Source organism: Ammospiza nelsoni, chromosome 5, assembly GCF_027579445.1.
Source record: "Ammospiza nelsoni isolate bAmmNel1 chromosome 5, bAmmNel1.pri, whole genome shotgun sequence".
Classification (NCBI taxonomy): Eukaryota; Metazoa; Chordata; class Aves; order Passeriformes; family Passerellidae; genus Ammospiza; species Ammospiza nelsoni.
This window is the reverse complement of record NC_080637.1, coordinates 36,041,036-36,061,921: the sequence shown is the minus strand read 5'-3', so window position 1 is coordinate 36,061,921 and position 20,886 is coordinate 36,041,036. Positions and strand designations below refer to the sequence as shown.

General features: G+C 41.9%; 1 protein-coding gene across 1 annotated transcript in view; it reads right to left on the bottom strand.

Annotated features, from left to right (window-relative positions):
• TRHDE (thyrotropin releasing hormone degrading enzyme) overlaps window positions 1-12,825 on the bottom strand; it is a 209,891-nt gene extending 197,066 nt beyond the window's left edge. The window contains exons 1-2 of the mRNA XM_059472905.1: window positions 12,011-12,825; window positions 6,293-6,566 (exon numbers count right to left, since the gene is read on the bottom strand). Of these exons, the coding sequence (XP_059328888.1) occupies window positions 6,293-6,566; window positions 12,011-12,825 (1,089 nt within the window). The remainder of the gene's footprint in view (window positions 1-6,292; window positions 6,567-12,010) is intronic.
• Window positions 12,826-20,886: the final 8,061 nt, after the last annotated feature.

Sequence of the window (20,886 nt, the reverse complement as noted above, 5' to 3'; positions counted from 1 at the left end):
AATCTGAAAAAGCTACAATTTCTTTGGATTCCTATTGCATTATAATACAGCTTCCCACTTAAAGTAATTCACACTAGTAAGCACTGAACTGAGTAAAAGATACTTGCAGAATCAGCCTATTGTTACTACAGAGAAACACTAGCAAAGAAAGCACAAACACACCTATCTATATCCATGTGTGCTTTTTTAGCTCAACTTAATTGCATAATTTCCAATACACTCTTTCCAACATGCATTTTATTTTTAACTGATGAAAGCTGTTCTGAAGATGGCAAGTGTGGGACATCAGTGGGAAAAAGCAAAAACGAATGTGCATCATTGTAAGATTCATGGACATATAAGGATTAAATATTACAAGTCTGCATTGTACCAGGCTTCAGAATTATGCCTGGTGCTTCCTGTGTTAGCTGTTACCTGTTTATCAGATAAACGTGTGGCCTCCCAGTGGTAAGTGATGGGCTAACAAAAGTTACTTTGCGGGGCTTCAAAAGTAGAGCACAACTCTGGAGCTGGACTTAAATTCAGGCTGCAGAGGAAGAAAATTTTAATTGAAGACAAGTACTACTTTTGATAGCATTACCATTCTGCCGTAACCAATATGGTCACCCACAAAGAATTATCTCACATATAATTGCTTTAATACTGATGAATAAATAATAACTGATGAAGAGACTTTGCTGGCAGTTACTACCATCAGCTGAAGAGAGGGCCTAAGGAAGAGCCTCAGGCCTTTAACCCAGCTAGTCATCAGCTGACAGAAATTGTCTGGTCTTGAGGTCATTCTTGCTATTAGACAAAAGTATTAATACATTTTTCAAATACAAAATAATTTTATAAAAGCTACTAACCGAATTGCATAGTAAGTGCATAGTTATTTTAAACAAGACTGATATTTTCAGTTTTTTCTAGTGACTAGCAAATGACAAAACTCACTGGGAAAAAGTTATTCTGCTGATCAACATCAGGTTTTTTTCTTTTTCTTAGACTATTACTGCAAGTCAGCTCTTTAGTCTCCTCAGACTGATCACCACACTTCAGGTAAGGGAATGCCCAACACAGCTGTCCAGCTGGAAGCACTGTACTATATCCAGTCATCTTGTCTTAAGGACATGAATAAAACCATGGTCCCATGCTGGAACTAAATGAACATGAGCTGCTGGACATGTACTGATCCTGACCTAAATCTGCTTATGTGACTCTATTCACTAGCTCTTCCTGAAAAAAAATAATTTTTCACTTTTGCAGATCAAGCAATTATTACTACACAGATCACATTCTTGAGATCACTAGGTCTTTCTTAGTTGTATTAAGCCAAACTGAGTGAGCCCCCCCAGGCACATGTCTGAGGGAATTCAATGCCAGGACTTCTATACAGGCTCTCTGCAAGGCAGAAAGCACAACAGAAACGCTTATTTTCTTTATCTTACTTTCCTTTAGCCAGATTATTAGAGCTCCTCCTCATTAGCCAGGGTAAGACTTAAATGTACTGTACAGCTTGTAAACATTAATTACATCTTAGATAAAGCAATATCAAAACAAAAGCAGTGCAATAAAGGTTGACTTTATTCTGGTGTAATTCTAATAGTAAGAGCTTTCTTAGCCTTAAGGTCTTTGTATCATGACACAGTACTCAGCGCTGATGGCACTACAGTAACACTTAATACAGCTGAAACCAAGACATATCTGGTCATAAAGGTCTCTTTAGAAAGGAACGTGCATGGGTTCAGTCAGTGGAGGTCCTACCCTGAGCAGCTGAACCAGCTGTGGTCAGGCAGACACGGCCAGCCCTGCAAAATGTGCTGCCACCACTTTGGAATAGAAGCAGGGGTAGGAAAAGTGAAACCACGCAAAATTCTTCTTTGGGTACTGTCTTCCCTCAGCATTTCTCCTCCCACTCACCACCACCCAGCTAGATAGCCACTTTCTTTCACAGCTGCTCATCCCATCTGCTCTGGTACTGTCTGCACTTGTCTCTTTAACCCTGCATCCACAATTGCTCCTGACTTCACTTCTTTCCATACACTTTCTTTTTCTGTTCTGAGCAGATACTCCCCCAGACAAAAGAAATACTTTAGTGTTGCCAGTTGGCATTTTATTTCTATACCTATCTCCACATCCCATCCACAGGAAAAAGGAAGAATAGGAGAAGATGAATCTCCCAGAAACATCTTTGCCAGCCATACATTCATCTCCACTGATACACTGTGTGCTCCCTCCTTCCACTAATTCAAAAACAGAAAGAATTTACAGGAGGAAAAATGAATTAACTTATGAGACACTGAAAAGCCATGCAGAAAATAGCGAGTTTTCCATGTTCACCTGACAAAGGAATGAGAAACAGAGGGTTTAGAGAACAGAACCACTAATCCAAGCAGGGGAAAAAATAAAGCAACAATAGTTGGAAAAGGCCTGGTGGATTGAAAGCACAAATAAAGACACCAATGAAGGAAAGAAACACAGAGATTATGTGACAGAAGGAATACAATCCAACCAGCAATATTTTGCTTTTAAGAATAAGTTCTTTAACAAAGAACTTATGATGCATGATTAGGAAATGCAAAATAAGACAGCAAGCATGTGGAGGTAAGTGGAGTTTGCTGGATTATTGTACTGTGCAAAGATGACAGTATACAGATCCCATGATTTTCCCCAACTGCAGCTGGTACAACTGCTAGAGCCATACACTGATCAGCTAAGCCTGCTTGCAAGGGCCCCCCTCCTCTCCCTCAAAACAACATTACCTCAGGCATCACCCTCATAGAACTACACTGCTCCCTTAGTCCGTAGCAGCACAGATGACTGCACCACTGTCCTTTACACAGGAATAAAGTCCCTGCCTGAAGACAAAGGCAGTTGCTGTGATCTGTAATCCCAGCTGAATCTGAACAACATATTATATACCTGTAATACATATAAAAAATCAGGTCTGCTTTTAAATTACTTAATCTGGAAGGGATATGGATCAAACCCACAGGGACTTCAGAGTTATGCTTGTGATAGCGATTCACATCCACTATAAGATGCTCCTCAAAATAGCTGCTTGTCTTAATTCCCTTTTTCCAAATAATTTTAATGAAATACAAAACATCTTCATGCAAGAATTATATATGCTATAGCCACATAAGTATTCTGATTGGCTACCTAAGCTTTCCAAAAGGCAGTTTCTATTTAAAACTTGACTTGTATTTAATGCCATGCTTAAGTTTAAACTAATTTGGAGGTCAGTCACATTCTTTGAGAAAAAATGAAAAGTCAAGATTTAAGTAAGTTTGACCAAAAAATCTGCTTTTCATCTCACAGCTAGTTCTATTCCTCAGAGTTTATCTTCCTTTGACCACAGTATTTTATTAATACTGCTCAGCTGGAAAAGAAGTGATATTATAATCATTAGCATGCTGCCAAAATTTGAAAGGACAGCCCACTCCCCCCAAAATGTTTTGTGAACTACAATGAGGTTCACAGAACTGCCAAAAGAAAAGCATAAGTATATGCAAGCTGTGGTCTTTTAAGTGTCTACTAACAAATATAATACACACTGCATTAACTAAAATGAAGATTAACCAAGACAAGAAAGAGCCTATCAAGATGCTTATGCTGAACGTTTGGGTAATTTTCATGAAAATCCATTCATTTTTATAAGCAAATTTACTTTAATTATACATTTAACTTAACTGCCATAGATATGAGTTTTAGTATTTTAGTAAAAAATGGCTTTGAAGGAAACGAAGAAATTTGAAATTCCATGTACAAGGATTCCAATGATTTCAAATTCACTCAGTAGCATCCATGAACTCCTGGCATTGCAATATAAAAGACTCAAAAAGATGGATTACCTCAGCAATTCATCTGAAAGAATGCAGCTCTGAACTGAAGTACTTGCCATGAGTTCATACCTTAAAACACACTCTTTCAACAAAACTGAACCATGATAAAAGATGATCAGATCCCAAATGGAACTGAAAAACAGCAAGATATATTTAACCAATAACCCAGTGCAAACTACTTCAGTATTCCTGGGCGTTATTATAGCTCTGTGATAAGGGCTTTATAAAAAAACAAGAGCTAAAACTCTAGACTAACCAAGTAATTTTACAGGGTAACAGACTATCTCAATTTATGTAGGATTTTGGTCTCAAAGTTTTCACGAAGATTAGCTTAATAATTTTCATAATTGTTGGCAAAGCTCTGTCCAGTGGTACAAGCTGGTCGGATATACATGTGTATCTCCTACATGTGCTGAACCAATAGACTCAAGCATAACTACAAGGCCCTAGTAATCAATAATTCCTAACAAAAGAATACTTGGATTTTCTGTTCAGATTCCAGGTAAATCGAAAGTCTTGAAAGCAGTTTTGAAAAAAAAAACACAAGAACAGCAGAAAGCTATCTGTTGTTTTACAAGACAAGTGTGCCTCTGTTTTCAAGGCATCAAATATATTCAAGCAGCAAAAGTCTACAGGATATGAGCTCTAAACAATACTACAATAAAATGAGTTATGGAGGAAGTAGGTTGCATGCTTCAAATTGATGGTCCTAAGTTCCATCCCCAACCTTTCAATATCTGGTTATGCCAATAGTGGTGATAAGATGAGGAGTAACAGTTTCAAAACAAAAGGGGGCAGGTTCAGATTAGGTGTTATGAAGAAATTCCTTACTCTGAGGGTGGTGAGATACTGGAACAGGTTGCTCAGAAAAGCTATGGATGACCCATCCCTGGAAGTGCTCAAGGCCAGGTTGGATGTGGTTTTTGAGTAACCTGGTCTAGTGGAAGGTGTGCTTGCCTGTGGCACAGGGGTTCAGAACTAGATGGTCTTTATGGCCCTTTCCAACCCAAACTGTTCTATGATCCTATGACGATTACTTAAGTCTGAGCAGTTCCCATATCATTATAGGTTAAAGCACCTCAGGAGAACCACTTCCTAGTCATACTTCCTCCTTGTGTGGTGCCACAGAGTACTGTCACAGTCTGCTGGTTATGGCAGAAAAGGGCTGAAGAAAGGCCTCCAGTGTCCTACTCAACTGTTCCAATAACAAAAATAAGACTTATTTGTTGATCCCTTCAGAACAGCCTAAATGAGCCTAAATGCCAGTGCTTCCCGGGTCTGCCTTCCATCAGCACAGCCTCAAATCCATGCTAGGACTCTGACAGCAGAACAAAAAGCCAGATCAGTGAACTGTTTTGGCTGAAAACTCACCACATTTCTGGTTATTTTTCAGGTCAGTTTTCAGCCAGATCATATGGCTGTACAGAGCTGATGGCTGGCACAAGGAAGGCCAAGAACACCTTTGGCTCAGGGAAGGTGGATCAATCAGCTCCCTCCATTGCAGCACAATGCGCAGGCTGGCTCAAAGTGTCTAAGGAGATATTTCCTGATATGAACAGTCTGCAGCCCTTCCTCAAGCCCCCAGGCTACAGCACAAAATCATACAGCATTTGCTGGAGTATAAGGTGAACACTCCTTTGCCCAGGCTCACAGCTCAAACTGTTGTCTGGCCCTCTACTTCCAGAACTGGCTCTGTTTTGTTATTCACAGCAACTAAATAGGAAGGCTTTCTCTGTATGTTCACCTGAAAATCAAGATGACAGTGCTGTAAAATATTCTATTGAGCTGACAGCATTTCTCATGTATGTTTTGGTTTGTTATACAGTTCTGAGCTTGATATTTGTACACAAAACCAAAACTGACATAAACAAATAAAGGATTTTCTCTCTTGTTTGTTTCTTTTTTTTCAAGGCATAACTCCTGGAATCATGCCATAGTTGCAAAAAACACCTTCAGAAACTTAGGACTTCCATCAGCCTCAGGAAGCAGATAGGTTGCAAAGTCCTGTTCCTGGGCAAAAGATCTAAGAGAGAAATTACTATATCAGCCTTCTGAGCTACTATACAGCACACCAAGGGACACGTCAGTAGCAAAGGAAGGAGACTGGAAACCTTACCAGTATTGCCACTTTAATAATCTCATGAACGCTGGTAATGAAAAGGCTACAGGAAAAACAAGAAAAAACTTCCCAAAAAAAAAAAAACAAAGTGTAGTTTAACAGCATATTTAAAAGTTTAAAACTTCATCAGATAACCACACCTACTAAGCTAACCATGTACAAAAGGCACAAGACAAACTAAAAATGTTAGACAAACCTCCAGGAAAGTCCCAAACAATACACATAATCATTAAACAGACAAGCAAATTTTTAAAATATTAATCAAGAATATATTTTAAATATTTGCTGGTACAATGCCTTTAGGGTTTTCAAAGTAATGAAATGTTTTTGGTATGTTAGAAATACTTACAACTACTCCACTCTTGGTGACAGTTTCCCGGTATGTAAAATTGCACACTGCCCAAGCCAGGTAATAGGTGGACATGAGAGGGGTCTGTGAAAAGTGATCTGTAACCCATCCATCTTCTTCAAAAACAGAAGTTTCAACTGGCATGTTGGACAAAGATAAGTAAGTAGCTTGATGTCTGATGCTGATTTTGAATGTGGCCTTGTAGATGGGCTCGTCAAAGCAAGGAAAGGCTTTTCTGGCATGAGTAGGAGAAAACTGTGTAACACCAAGAAACCTAGAAAAGCAGAAAACAAAAATAAAAATTGATTATTAATTGTGCCTAGCGCTTGATCACAGACATACCAAATAAGACACTGCTTGACCATTGTGGTTTAAAGGAGGAAATAATTACAACTGTAATACACAAAATATATAGTGTTTGAACACTGCTTGATCATTTTCTTACTACATCTACTGCAATGCAATAGATACAAATTAATGGTCTACAAATTTCCTATAAATTTACAGACACCACACTAACACTAAAGAAATCAACCCTCACCTTGCATCAAACTTCAGGTTCTCGCAGTATTGTTCATCAATATGTGGGGAAAAAAGCAAGCCACTGTTGGCTACACAATGCAAAACAAGCACACTCAGTTCAAACCAGGATTTAAGAGCCTTCAGGGAATTCACTCTGCCCTGAGACACTGACAGGGCGCTTTACCTTTCTCTGGGCATGAGAACTTACGGTCACACAGCGCACTCAGCAGGGTCATTGTTTTCCACAGCTGATTACTTCTCTACCAGCTGCATGTAGGCCTGGGACACAGTACTACATATCACTGCCATGTCTGTGCACCTCCAAAAAAACCATTCTGTGAGCTTAGCAGAATCACAAATGAAAGCAAATTATTAAACCCGCATAAAGTATTTCACCATTCTTCTACACGTGGTTTTTTTTTCCCCTGGTGTACTTTATAGAGAGCAAATCCATGTTCTCAGTTAATGGGCCAAATTTTGGAAAGATCTTTGAAGGAGGTAAAGGTATTTATTAAGCATGAATGGAAAGAATGGGAAGGCTTTAGCTTGACAATAAAACCTGTACCTTTTTTTTTTTTTAACTAAATAAATTTTGATCCAGATACAGAATAGGAAGCCTTCTGAATGGAGACATGTATTTACACATTTGGAAAAAACCCATGATCTTTTTGTAGAAAAAATAAGCTAAACTTAAAAGGTTGAAATATGGAGTTTGGTAAGAGTATTTTCTGGGGGCATGTAGAATAAGAAAATTACCATGGGCCAACCATGTAAATGTGAAGGTAGCATGCATGTAGGCTTTTTGATTCATGTCTCACCTTCCAAGGTTTCATCTGTGGAAATAACTGCGCAATTTTAGATACCAGGCAAACATTTATCAAGATTTTAGAGGCTGGCTGTTATTCAGCTGTTATTCCTCTGAGGGAAAAAGATGGGTGAATAGCTTTGATGTAATGAAAATGGTGATACCTATTATTAATCAGTATATAACTATTAATCTGCAATATGATACTCTAACATTGATAAAACAAAAACATAGGTACGCCATAGGGAAAAAAAAAGTATCATTAACTTTTTTTAAAACTTTTTGGATTTTACACATATTTTGGAGGCAATGAAGAAATAATTTTATTGAAACATTACACCTTTTTCTTGATAGAGTGCCTGATAGAACTAGATATATGTTTTCAATAAGGATAACTTTTTTAAAACTTGAAAAAATTTTCCACCACTGAAGCAGTTACCATTGGTCTTCTTTTTAAAATAAAAAGCCTTTTTTGGCTAACAATTATTGAAGGTATTCACATTTTTCTTGCCTCATGAAAAAACATGGATTATTAAAACCAGCATTTTGGATAAGATTGCTAAATCTAAAGTAAAAAGTTAGTGCCAGATATCTCAGTGTTAATCCAAAAAACTCCCATATCAATGGATTTGTACTACTGCAACAAAGCCAAATCAGCCAATTAAATGAAGCAAAGCAACTTAATTTATATGCAAAGTATTTCAAGTGGACCTGATTCTGCATTCTAGGCACACTCTAAACAGCTACAGACATCAACAGAGGCTTCAAGTGAGCATGGAAAACTGTACTGGCCTGTTATTAACAAAGCAAGAATGATGAACTTTCCTCTGCAATTAACAATTCTAATGAGCTCCGACACACACGTAAATGCGTACTTAGGAAATATTGATCATACTGTGATACCCTCTAAATAAGGAAGCTTTCCCGTGCCCTCTCTCCACATCTTCACCCCACTTCTCAGAGATCTTATCAGTCATCTTTAGTACATATTAGGCCACTGAAACAATCCCTTCATCAGGCTAATAATAAACCCTGGTAAACTCTTCATCTTCTGTGTTTTCAGAGAGACAGATATATCCACATAGACATAACTGGGCAAACACAGAGCAGTCAATATTTCATGCTAAAAATACACCAACTACCAATAACAGTGATATCTACAACATGTGCATTACTATCAAACATCGATTTGCTTGTTGTGCCAAAAAAGCAAAACAAACAAAATCTTAAAACTGCTTTAAAAAAAACCCCTAACCATTTAAAGAAAACAAACAAGCTAAACCTAAAACATTGTTTACCTCTTTCACTCTGTGTTCAAGTAAAACAAGCAGACTTCTACAGCATGGCAAAAGTGAAGGGCAGTTTGAGTATTTCATCCTTCCCTTTACACAGCTCTCTGGGTACCAACACTTTTACCTCCTGTTCCCAAAAATACCACCACAAAAGGTTGTACTTGAGGGCATGATGGGCTCACAGTCTGTCTCCTCAGAATACCCATGGCAGTAACTTGCAGGTGTTTTAACTCTATCTTGTCTATTAAAGGAAGATGTGTTTCCTCAATAACCTATTTTGATATCTTAGTTGTTAGAAGATTAAAGAACACGTCTTTGTTTTCTCTGCATGATATAAGAATTTTTTTTCCTTTTCACTTCCAAACTTTGATGTTCATTTATATTATGCCTGCATACTCCTCCTGTAGCTCTGCATTATATTGCTGTTGATTATTGTCAGTAAATTCTAGCACATAATGCAAAGTAAATTTGTAGCATATCACTTGCATTTTACATTTCAAGTACAGTAAGAAAGATTTCAGTCCAAAAATAAACACTTGAACATAGCTTTTACCTTTCAGGCTGATTTACAACATTCACCTGTGAAGGCCAGAGAAACTAACTTTTGGGGAAAAAAATCATAAAGTGAAGGCATTAATATGTTTGTGATGCCTCCCAGCAGAGTTATTTGCTCCTCATGTACAACAAAAGTGAAAAATGATGGTTTGGACCCTTTTACAGCAAGTACTACTCCAATGAGGCTGATGTACTTTATTTGAATATAAAGTTGTCAAAAAATCAAAGCCCTGCTGGAACAGCAAGGTCTCCCAGAGCATACAAGTCTCTCTGTCTATCATAACAGAAGGTGTCTGTGTTTGAGGACTAAAAACAGTTATATGTATCATATTAAAAAATGGGTTATTAATCGGAATGCAAATTGTTACTGTAAGAGCACTCTCTGATCAAAAAAGTTCCCTGGTTTAGAATGGGTATTATTCACTTTATACTATAGTGAGTTATTAAGCCTCTGACAGATGAAAAGGAAAAACACTTTTTCTATTTAACACCTTAAACTACAACCAAGCAATGACTACAGTTATAAAAATATTTTACTGAAGGAAATATAAGTGAGCTGGTGTAAAGGAAAAACATGCCACTGATTTCAATATAGCAATGCTACCTTACATAAGGTAAGTAATTTGCCCATGACTATACTTAAGTGTATTAAAAACAAAGTAATTTATATCTGAAAACTTACACACGGAGCACTGCGAAAAACATTTTACCATCACCTTCCACTCTGTGTCTTAAACTATCCTGATGACTGAAGCAGTGAACAGACCTTTTTTTTGTTGGTGATGGTTTCTAAATCTCAACTAGGGGATCAGTATTGAAGCGTAGTACAGTAGCTCTGGAGAAATGTCACTGCCACACCTATTTGACAGTTCAATTATTCCTACACAAAGTCAAAGTACACGAGAATAATAACTGCTTAAATAACTTCTCAGATTTGTAAAGTGAATTATACCCCCTGCTGTTAACAGTATTTTGTTTTCTCATTTGCCCATTTCAATACAGGTCTGTAAGAACTCCCTATTACCCCAACCATTCAGTCAACTGTGACAAAAGGCATTTTATCCGCATCTTTTCTTACAACTGTGCTTTTTCAAATTTCCTTTTTATTTCACTCTGATGACAAATTGCAAAAACTTAATTTCGATCCCGCTTGAGGTTCTAATATCAGGCTTTTGAAAATTGTCAGTAATCATAGTAATGAAAATATGTTTTAATAAAAAGGCTTTTGACTTAATTGAGTTGGTGAGGATGCTTTTCATGTCTTAATATTTTTGCCCGGTTCTACCAACTATAAAATCTTTGTTTCATTTAAATTGTTTCCACAATCGAAAACACTAAGATTCAGGAAAAGAAAACCTGTCACTGCACAGATATTTCAAGAAAGGACAGCTTAAAAAGAATCCAATTCTAAAATTATAAACCATGCCAGAACTATCAAGAAGTCCATCCTTGCCTTTCTTTTCCATTACAAAGCCTCAATGTGGTGAGAAAACACCTTCTTTATAAAGAAAGCCTCTGTAACTGAACGGGGCCCTCCACAATAACCCTGCCCACCAGAACAAGGGCCCAGACAGGAACCCAAGGGGCTTTAACTACGTAAGTAAATACAGATCAAGACGGAATCTTGCTCTGCCCGCAAATGAAGCAGGTTTGTCGGGTCACAGGGTGTAAATCTGCCGCGACCCAGCTGTACTGTAAACGCATTCAGCATATGTGAAAACTCATCCCACCACGTTTTTTGCTTTACCAAACAGAATAAAAGCAAAACAGAAGTCTCGCTGCCCTACACGCTGCTATTTGTAACCTGACGAGGCTCCGTCATACCAGGGCACACGGCAGCCGAACACAGTGTCTTTGTGTGAAACAGACCCGGAGCCTCTGCCTTGACAAGGACCTAGCGGACGTTCTGCCTCACTGGCGGCACCCTCGCAAGTTTGCTCCTTGCCACCGTCCGTCCCCAAGCTGCGCCGGGCCATCTCCCGACCCGGCGGCCGCTCCCCGCAGCCCTGCCCGCGCAGGCGGGGCGTGCAGGGCGCAGGCGGAGCGCTCCGCTCACCGGCGGCGGCCCCGGCTAACCCCGGCCCGGCCTCCGCACGGCCCAGCCCGCACCGCCCCGCGGCAGCTCCGCCCGCCCCCGCGCAGTCCCGCAGCCTCGGCCGCCCTCCAGCCGCTCTCACGGCTGGCTCACGACACCGGCCGGTGGCTTGGAGCGGGCCAGGGCTCGCGGTCCCCGAGAACGCCCGCATCTCTGCTCTGACAGCCGAGCCCTACGGAGATGACCTGACAGAGGTGACGGGGGAATGCGAGGCCTGGCCTGCGCTCAGCAGCCGGCCGGCCTTGGCGGCCGTAGCCCCCTCCCGGGCAGCCGGCCGAGCCCCGCACCCTTCGGCGGGACCACCGGGGCCGAGCAGCGCGGAGCCAGCGGCATCACCCGCCTGGCGGCGCCGCGGCCGCCGGGTCCTAGCGCCGCCCTAGCCGAAGTTGGCGCGGGGGCCGCCAACTTCGGACAGAGTTGGGTTTGAGGCGACGCGGCCCGTCCGCTACCTTCGCTCGCCGTGGAGGACGTAGGAGCTGCGGAAAAAGCCCAGCAGCTCGTTCTCGATGAGGGCGTTGTAGATGATCTTAAGGTTGTAACTTCTCTGCACCTCCAGGCTGCGGTTGAGGACCACGACGAACACCTGGGTCTGGGGGTAGAAGAAGGTGCGGGCCACCCTCACTCCGCCAGCCAGTTTGTCCTCGGCCACGCGGACCGCCTCGATGTGCATGCGGTGGGCGTGCAGCACGATGTAGCGGCTGGCGTTACGCACCTCCAGCTGCACGTTCACCTCCCCGCTGAAGGTGAAGTTCTCCATGAAGGCGGTCAGCATCAGGTTGTAGTGCAGCGGCCGCAGGTGCCGCGGCAGCCGCGGCCGGGCCCAGGGCGGCAGCTCCCGCCGCCGCTGCCACTCCTCCTCCTCCTCCTCCTCCTCTTCCTCCGCCGCTTCCCCGCCCCGCGCATCCTCCTCCGGCCGGCCGGGGGGTTGCCCCGCACCGTGCGGCTGCCGGGCTACCCCCGAAAGGCTCCCGTTGCCGCCGGCCCGCGGCGGACCGTCGGCGGCGGCGCCGCACTCCTCGAAGCGGACGCTGAGCAGCACGGCAATCATGGTCACTGCCAGCAGCGCTAGGATGGAGACAGCGAAGCCCAGCACCAGGCGCTTGTGCACGGCGATGTGCCGCTCCGTGGTGCGGGGTCTTGGCCCCGCCGCTTCGGCCCAAGGTCCCGGCGGCAGCCCCCGGCTGCCGTTCCGCAAGGCGGCCTCCTCCTCGATCATCATGGGGGTGACGGGCGGGCGCTTCTCACGCTTCTCCTCCAGGGCCATCACGGCAGCGCCGCCCCCGCCTCCCGCGGGGCCGCCGCCACCCGAGGGGGCCCCGACAGCATGGGAGACTCCGAGGCAGGGGGCCCTCGGCCCGCGTGGGACGCACGGTCTCTCACTTCCCAACGAGCCGCATCACCCTGTCCGCCGGGAGCCCCGCGTTGGAGCAGCCCTCAGGGAGGGGAACGGGACGAGGACGAGGTCGGGTCGGGTCAGGCTAGAGGCGGCGGGCGCTCCCCGCCGTCCGGCCGCCGGGCCACGGCGCGCAGGCAACTTGTGCGGCTTCTGCGGGGCACTTCAGCACATGCCGCCGAGCGCACCTCGGCGCCAGGGGGGAGGGCTCTGCCGCCCCGGCCCCCCGCTAGCGCCGCCGTCCGCAGGGAGCTCTCTTTCCCCCGCGTCCCGAGCCGCCGAGGCCAGGGTCGGGCTCCTCGCCCGGCCCCGGCAGCGCCCGAGCCATGCGCGCCCCCGGGGCGCCGCCGCGCAGGTCGGCCCGTCCCAGCGGGGCTCGCCCGGCACCGGGGGCGGTGGCACCGGACAGCGGCGCGGGCCGGGCCCGTCCTCCTCTTCCTGATAGCGGGTCAGGCTCCTGAGAGTCGCTTCTCTTATTTTCTCTTTCCCGTCTCCTGCAGGTACAGAGCAATCTCCCGGCTGGCTCGAGCAGAGGCGGCTATATATAGGCACCGGGGAGAGGCGAGGGAAGGGAAGGGAAAGGATGGGAAGGGGGGAGAGGCGGGCAAGCCCCGCCGCCCCTCGGCTTCAGCGGCTGCTCCGGCTGCCGGCGGTGACGGCGGCGCCCCGGGGGAGCGGGCGGGGGCGGGAGGCGGGGGCGACGCGGGGACGAGGGAGGCTTTTCTCCGGTGTGTCACACGCGGCGGCTCCGACGGAGGTCGCTGAGGCGGCGGAGGGAGCCCCGGCCGGGGCGGGCGCAGGGCGAGGGCCAGGCTGCGCCGGGAGTGGGGAGGCTGCAAAGCCTCCGAGCCGCAGGAGTGCCCGGGGTTACACACGAATGCGTGTGCTCTCCACATAAATATTGAATGCCCTTACTGTGCCATATTTATAGAGACTTAATAAAGAGCCGCCGACTACGTGTTTGAACGACAATAGTGCTGTCATACTAACGTGAGGATGGAGCTCAGAAAAGGATAAATACTCCTACTTAAATCGATAGGATTAATATGCCCGGGAAAAAATCGTGCCGTAAGCGTTGGCTGGTACTTTCAGAAATCCCCCTGCCGTAACTCCGCGGCCCAAGGACTTTGTCTCTTGCTCTCCTTGTTGTCAGTGCTGAACCCCCGCTCCTCAGCTGGAAGGATTTAAAGATGTGTTAAATGCTGCCTGCGATAATACAGCAACACTTGGCTTGAGTACCCCTAGGAGTGAGTCCCTGTGTGGAAAGCCGAATCAGCCTACTTTTTCCAATTGCACCCAAACTTTTGTACATAGGATCTGCAAACACACAGAATTAATATATACAGCAAGGATCTAGATCGATGTCTGAGAGCATCTCTGTTCCCCTTATTTTGCTTGCATACTTCAAAAACTATCTCTGTTCATTTTCACTTTTGAAGCTCTTCAGCTCCAATCTTGTAAGCAGTCACAGATGTGTCTATCTTTGGCATTCAGTCCTGTGGAATCTATGGGAATATATGCTGTACATCAAGTTAAATGCATACATAACAATTCACAGGATAAATGCCTTACTTTCCATAGTGAAGAGAAAAGAACAAAAAATAAAGTCCTGCACTTCTTTCATAAGCAAAGCAAATCTGAAGAGTTTCATTAAATGTGATATATTAGCCATTTTACTTCAAGAGGAAATGCCTAATCTTTCTTTGTCCTGAATCTTCGACATCTTCAAGAAGTGTTACATCACTTTGCATACTGTTGCAGAATACAAATGATCATTTATTGACACTTAAACCAGATTAAGGATTACCAGTTTCAGTATAAGGAGTTTGCTAGCTTCCTTATATATTCCTATAGAAGGATTGTATTAGGTCTACTGTCTCTGGAAAGAAATTAGCCTTTATTTTTATCTTGCAGCACAGTCTAAAAAAGGTTTTTAATCTTAACAAATTTTAATTAGAGGTATGTTGATACACTTTCTCATTGTGTTTGTATGTCCTAGGAGGACTAAGATTTTGCTCAATAATGAGTGTTGCCCTGTATTTCCTGTGGTGATATTTGGCTGCCCACCTGTTAGAACAGGTCAAAGAACAGAAACATTTTATTATCTGAAAAGAGCCTTCATTATTTGTTGACTGAAGTTCGAAGCAGAAAGGTAGAAAACTATTGCTGTGTGATTTGGAAAAAAAAAAAGAAACTGACATGGCAAAATAACATCCAAAGCTACAGGTTTAAAATGTCAGTTTCTATATGTTTCATTAAACCCTTTAAAAGTGGGCACAAAAGGAAGTGCCTGAGTGCTTTTAAGATTTTGTGTACAGGCTGTCAGCATCAGGCATTAGTAAAATAGGCAGTGTTTTCCTCTGTCACTCTCTGAACTGCACTTTCAGTTATGTTTGTTCTTGTCAGCGGTGCAGGGACATGTTCAGGCAAAGATGTAATCAAGAGTAGAAGTAACCTGGAATGAAGTAGTACATTATGCCCTATTTATAAACATTTCTGACTTTTAATAATTTTAATTAAATACAGTTCAATAGTTACAAGTTTCACAGGTTAAGGTTTTTGTGAAGCCTTTTCAGAAAAGCGGTGAGTAGTTGGGCAAACCAGATTTGCCACTTTTAGAGAGGAAGATACAAGTGTGTGTGTGTGTATGAGAACGCAGGAGCGTGATTCTGGCCATCTTGATGTACAGATAACAAATACATAACTCTCCAGGCTGAAATCTTCCAAGCCCTGCCAAGGGAGTCAGTCGTGTGATTTAGCTTCAACAATAATAGGCTATAAATTGTAGGGTCAGTATGAGAGAGGGTATGTAAAAGGTTTAAGTTGCATCCTTATGAGGAGCCATGAGGCTGATTCCTTTTAAGCCAGGTTGGAATAGCACTCCAAAAACTGGCACAAGGCATGAGTGGTGGGAATTAAGGCTGTCTAGATTCCCCTCCAAATTTCATCATTGCAGAAGCAAAGTATTGAGAGGCTTGCGACCCCTCCTCTTTGGGCTTGTCAGTCTGGAGACTTACAATAAGAAGGTGCAGCTAGGTATTGTGTTAAATAGCTCATGAGCCTTAACTCATCCATCATTCTGAAACTTCATATTACCAGATTAACCTCTTCTTCATATTAGTAATGACAGGTTTCTAAAATATAGCTTGACCAGATACAGGTCAAAGAAGGTATTAACTTGGTAATTTGTTCTCAAATGCTACTCTCTGCAAGTAGTTTAGTGTACAGACTGTTACATATAGCCATTTTGCTGAAGAAAATACAAAGGCATGCAGCTCCCAAAAAAACTTGTGTGTACATCTGGGAAAAATTCTTGTTTTTTCATCTGTCCATGGTTATAAACATAGACATGGATTTCATGGATTTTGCCTCTGAAGCTTGCAACTCCTTTGGCCTTTCTGCAAAGGCTGTTTGAAAATATACCAGATCATAGTTCATTTTTTCCAGCAAAGTCCTGATATTGACTTCCTGTTGTTCAAAACTTCCCCTAGGCCATCAACATCTTGTATGCAATCTCATTTTATGAGCTTATAGCCTGGGTTTTCAGGTATTCATACAAAATAAAAGAGAAGGTCTCACCTTAACTCAATTTCTATGGAGATGGCCCTACCTAGACAAGTATAAGAAGAAACATGGATAAACTTCAGATAACACAATTTCCAATTCTATACCAGCTTATAGCATGGCTCCCAAAGAGCTGATGAGGGACCCACATAAAGCTGTAGTTTATGTTACATTAAGATTGCACACAACACCTCTCAGTATTCACACTGGTGCTTTACAGTCTTGGAAGAAAAGCACTATAAATGAGTAACTTCATTGTATATCATGCAGCTGGGTACAGTTCATCCAACCCAAAGATTGGCACATTATATTTTTCTGAGTCTGCCTAAATATGGCTGCTTTTTAATCCAAGTGATCCATCCTTCATTTATCTGTATATAGCAGAAGTTTACAGACAGACTTTATCATACTGACACTACTCACAAAAAAAAAAAAAAAAAAAAAGAAAAAAAAGGAGGTTCAGAAAATGTCCTTCTATGCAAAGCGCAAAATCAACAATTTATATTGGGAAAAATTACAGGGGAAAAAAGACTGCAGCAGCCCCTATCAGTCAGTGCTCCACTGACCCTTTCAGCCTCAGTCAGGCATTTCTCTGGTCATAGCTGGATTCTCCTTGCATACTTTAAAGTCAAGTCAAGACCCATAGGTCTTAATCCCTCCTGTTTAAGTTCTAAAATGGACTACACTTCATACCCTACTAATATATTGGCCAAAAAACATCAACAAGGTGACCTCTCAGAGTGTTATGAACTACTGACTCCCCACAGACACAGCTTCTGTCTAGCTGTTACTTACAAAGACCAAGTGGGGGATGACTGTTTCCAGCCACATAGGTTTCCAGTGAAGAAAAAGAGGAAATTATCAGTCTATCATCCACTGACTTTTCAGTTATAACTAATTCCTCAAAGAATTGATACTGCCTAATGGGATAGCTGTGTGCTCTTGAGGCTTACAAGTAGGCCAAAGAGAGTGGAGTGGGACAGTGGTCCTATATTTAGTGGGTTTTTAGTTGGTTTTGTTTTGCTTTGTTTTTTCCAAAAGACATTTTCAGTAACATGTCAGGTTTAACATATGGCACTGGGGAATACACCTTCTGTTTAGTTTAAAAATTGCTGCTAAGAAAAATGCTAAGGGAAAGACTTTCTAATTAAAAGTGAAAACACTGGATTGTAAAACAAGCTGACACATGGTGATTTGTGCTGGCTTAAACATCCCAAGAAAAGGAACATGTTTTCCATTGTTTTTTGCTCCTTCACCCTCATGTCATCTGTATAAATGACCTTTCTTACTTGAGTTCATTGACAGTAAGCGCTATTTATGTTTAGTTTATAGCTAGAGATGTCCAGATGTCTAGGTATGGCTTTATCATGGACAAGTTTTACGTTTCCTTTTTTTAAAGGAGTAGATGCATGAGGAAGGGGCTTGGTGCTGTGGGCAAGGTCCTATGGAGTGAGAAGATAGAAGTTTGCCACAGGACAGAGGCTCTGTAGTAATCTCAATCCTTCTCTTCCCCTCCTTTTTTCTCTTATTATCACCTCTTGCTTTCCTGTCATCTCTGGAGTTGGAAGGAACCTCAGAGGAGGCATCAATAGAGCATTGTCTGGGCACCACCAGGCCGCAGTGACCACCTGCTGCTTTCCATTCACCTTGTGCCTTGAAATCACACCATCGCCACCCTTTGTTGGGGAATTTACTGCCTTTATATTCCAGTCCTTTTAAACTACTCAGTACTACCCTACAAAGTCATAATACTTTTTCATTTTTCAAAAGTCAGCATTTTCTTTCTCAAGTTTTAGGAATAGAGTATCTACTTTCATATGAGACCTAAATATTTTAAATTTTCAATTTGGGTGTATGAAATGTATTCTTTTCCCCAGATGTTCTGTTTTCATATTTATCCACATCTAATCAGCAACTGATTTTTCTTTTTCTTCCTTCCATTTCTTTTTCTTCATTACAGCAGTAATTTAAGAAGGAAAATAAGTGTCCTCATTCTCCACCAGCAAGTTTTAGTTAAAGTATATTCCAACTTATCTATAAGGGTTTTTTTCCTCAGTGTTTTTAAACACAGCTTCTTGAAGATACCTTTTTTCCAAGCATGAACCATTTCAATTCCACAAGTTCAATAATGCCATGGTTTTAGTAGTGGAATGTAGAGCATAGATATAATAGTGTTTGTTTCTTTCACTGAATAATTACACTTAAAACTGGCTAATTGGAATCAATTAGTAGTAAGAAGTTAGTCTCAGGGGGACAAGAAGAATTATCTGTGGAAACTCCAGATTGTGTTAAGAACCAAGATTTACATGTCTAGATTGTGTCTTATCTACTGAACCTTTTTCATTAAAAATACAAGGAACATTGTAGTGGGCAAGGCAAGTGTTTACTTCCATTAAAATTTAGACTAATCCCCATTTTTAAAAACATCTGTGGATAATCTCTTCATCCTTTAAACTCTACAATAAATATTCACGCTTCTGGAATTGGATTTCAAGACATTTTGTAACATTACAGTAATTATAAACATAATATGCTCTTTTGTTTCTTTCTATGTCCCATTTCCATTTTACAAGGCAAAAATAGGGATATTTCCTTGTGGGTCTCCTAATTCAGCTTATCTAGATAGTCCCACTTTATGCAAGAATACTTGTGCTTTACCATCGCCTGCCTCAGGCCCCATATTTGTGTCTAGTAGACATTATATGAGAATATGAATGTATTTTGTCAGCTCCACTATAATCTTTCGTATCCTGCTATGAGCTCCCTGAGAAAGGATATGTGCACTGATGCTCACCTCAGCCTTCAATGATCACCTCCCTTGATCTTCACAATCTAAATACCTTAGAGATTTTTGATTTGCCAAATGTCCAGCATAAGCATAAAATAGGCAATATTTTCAGAAATGTGGCCAAAATTTTACAGCTGAGGAAGATCAGCCCACAGTAGTCCTTCAGGAAGAATGATCTGCTAGAACAATCACCAGCATCTACAAACAGAAGCACTGTGAGATCCCTCAGTCTAAATGCTGATTGATCACAAACTTTCTCTGAATAAGGACTGCAAGGAAAAAAGTCAGTGTGTTTATGGTTGCTGTGATTTTATAATTCATTCCAAGAAAGCACTTTGGTATCTTCCAGAACATGACTTTCTTTTGGTTGGCCTTTAAAATGGAGCAAGTGCAGAAGAGTCATAAACAGGGGACACAAATTATGAAAGGGAAGATGAGTTCAGTGACTGGGCAAGATTGTTTGCTCTTTTTAGCCAAAATTATTCTGGGTTTGATTTTACTGGGATCCTGAGGATTAGATGATTCAATTCTCTCACAAAATGAATAATGTGAGTGAATCAAACAAGGTCTTTGAATGTAGAATACCAGCTATTGATTTTTAAAAAATGAAACCAAAAACAAAATAAGTAACTACTTGTAGTGATAAAACTATTCTAAATGCAGCAGCAGCAGCACTGATAATTTAACCAACATTTAAAATACTTTAAAATATCCTACTTAGTAATAATTCTAGATTCAAGCCTTTCAAACTACACATAGGTGACTCCTGATTTCCAGGGTGGTTGTAAAGTTGCAATTTCATTAAGGATCAAAATACATTACCAATATATCTGATCATTTGATGGGCCCCAGAGCCCACTACCAGGTATTCTGTAACTCTGCTCAATTCAGAGAAAAGTATTTCATAATAGTTTAAGGATTTTCTTCTTAATGCATTAGTACTATTTTGAGTTTGTTTCTGCAAGTAAACTCCTGCCCCCTATCGCCCATAATAGTGCTGATACCATAGACATGCATCTCAGGAAAATTCAAAATATTATAACTAGTCTGGTTTTAAAGGTCTAAAATTGACTCAGATACAACTTTTTCATTATTTTGTAAGCTTCACGTCAGCATTTTACAGAGTAGTCTACAGCAGTCATGGCTCCTACTTTCTTGTTAGAAAAGTGTTAATCTAACTACTCACGTAAAACTTGGATCTCAAAAAGAGTTTTACTAATAAGATGGTCTTGGTGCGGATTCATTTTCATCATCAAAGTGGCAAGATTTAACCCCTGTTGGTACATAATTCCTGATCACAGAACCCAATTCTTCAAATAATTTGCTTATGAGGTAAGACCAGAGCACTTAACAACAAAGCCACAAAAATTAAACAATCAGAACATTCCAGAAGAAAATGCATTTACATTGCAGGCAATACACAATTCCTGATATCATACCTCTTACCAATATGACTAATGACTCAAAAGTTTTCAGGTTGTAGTTCATTTGAATTCCTTATTCCCTAGAGAAGAAAATTAATTAAACTACATTTTGATCACAATCACCTTAAGATTCTGGAGCTGTGATAAGCAGACAGC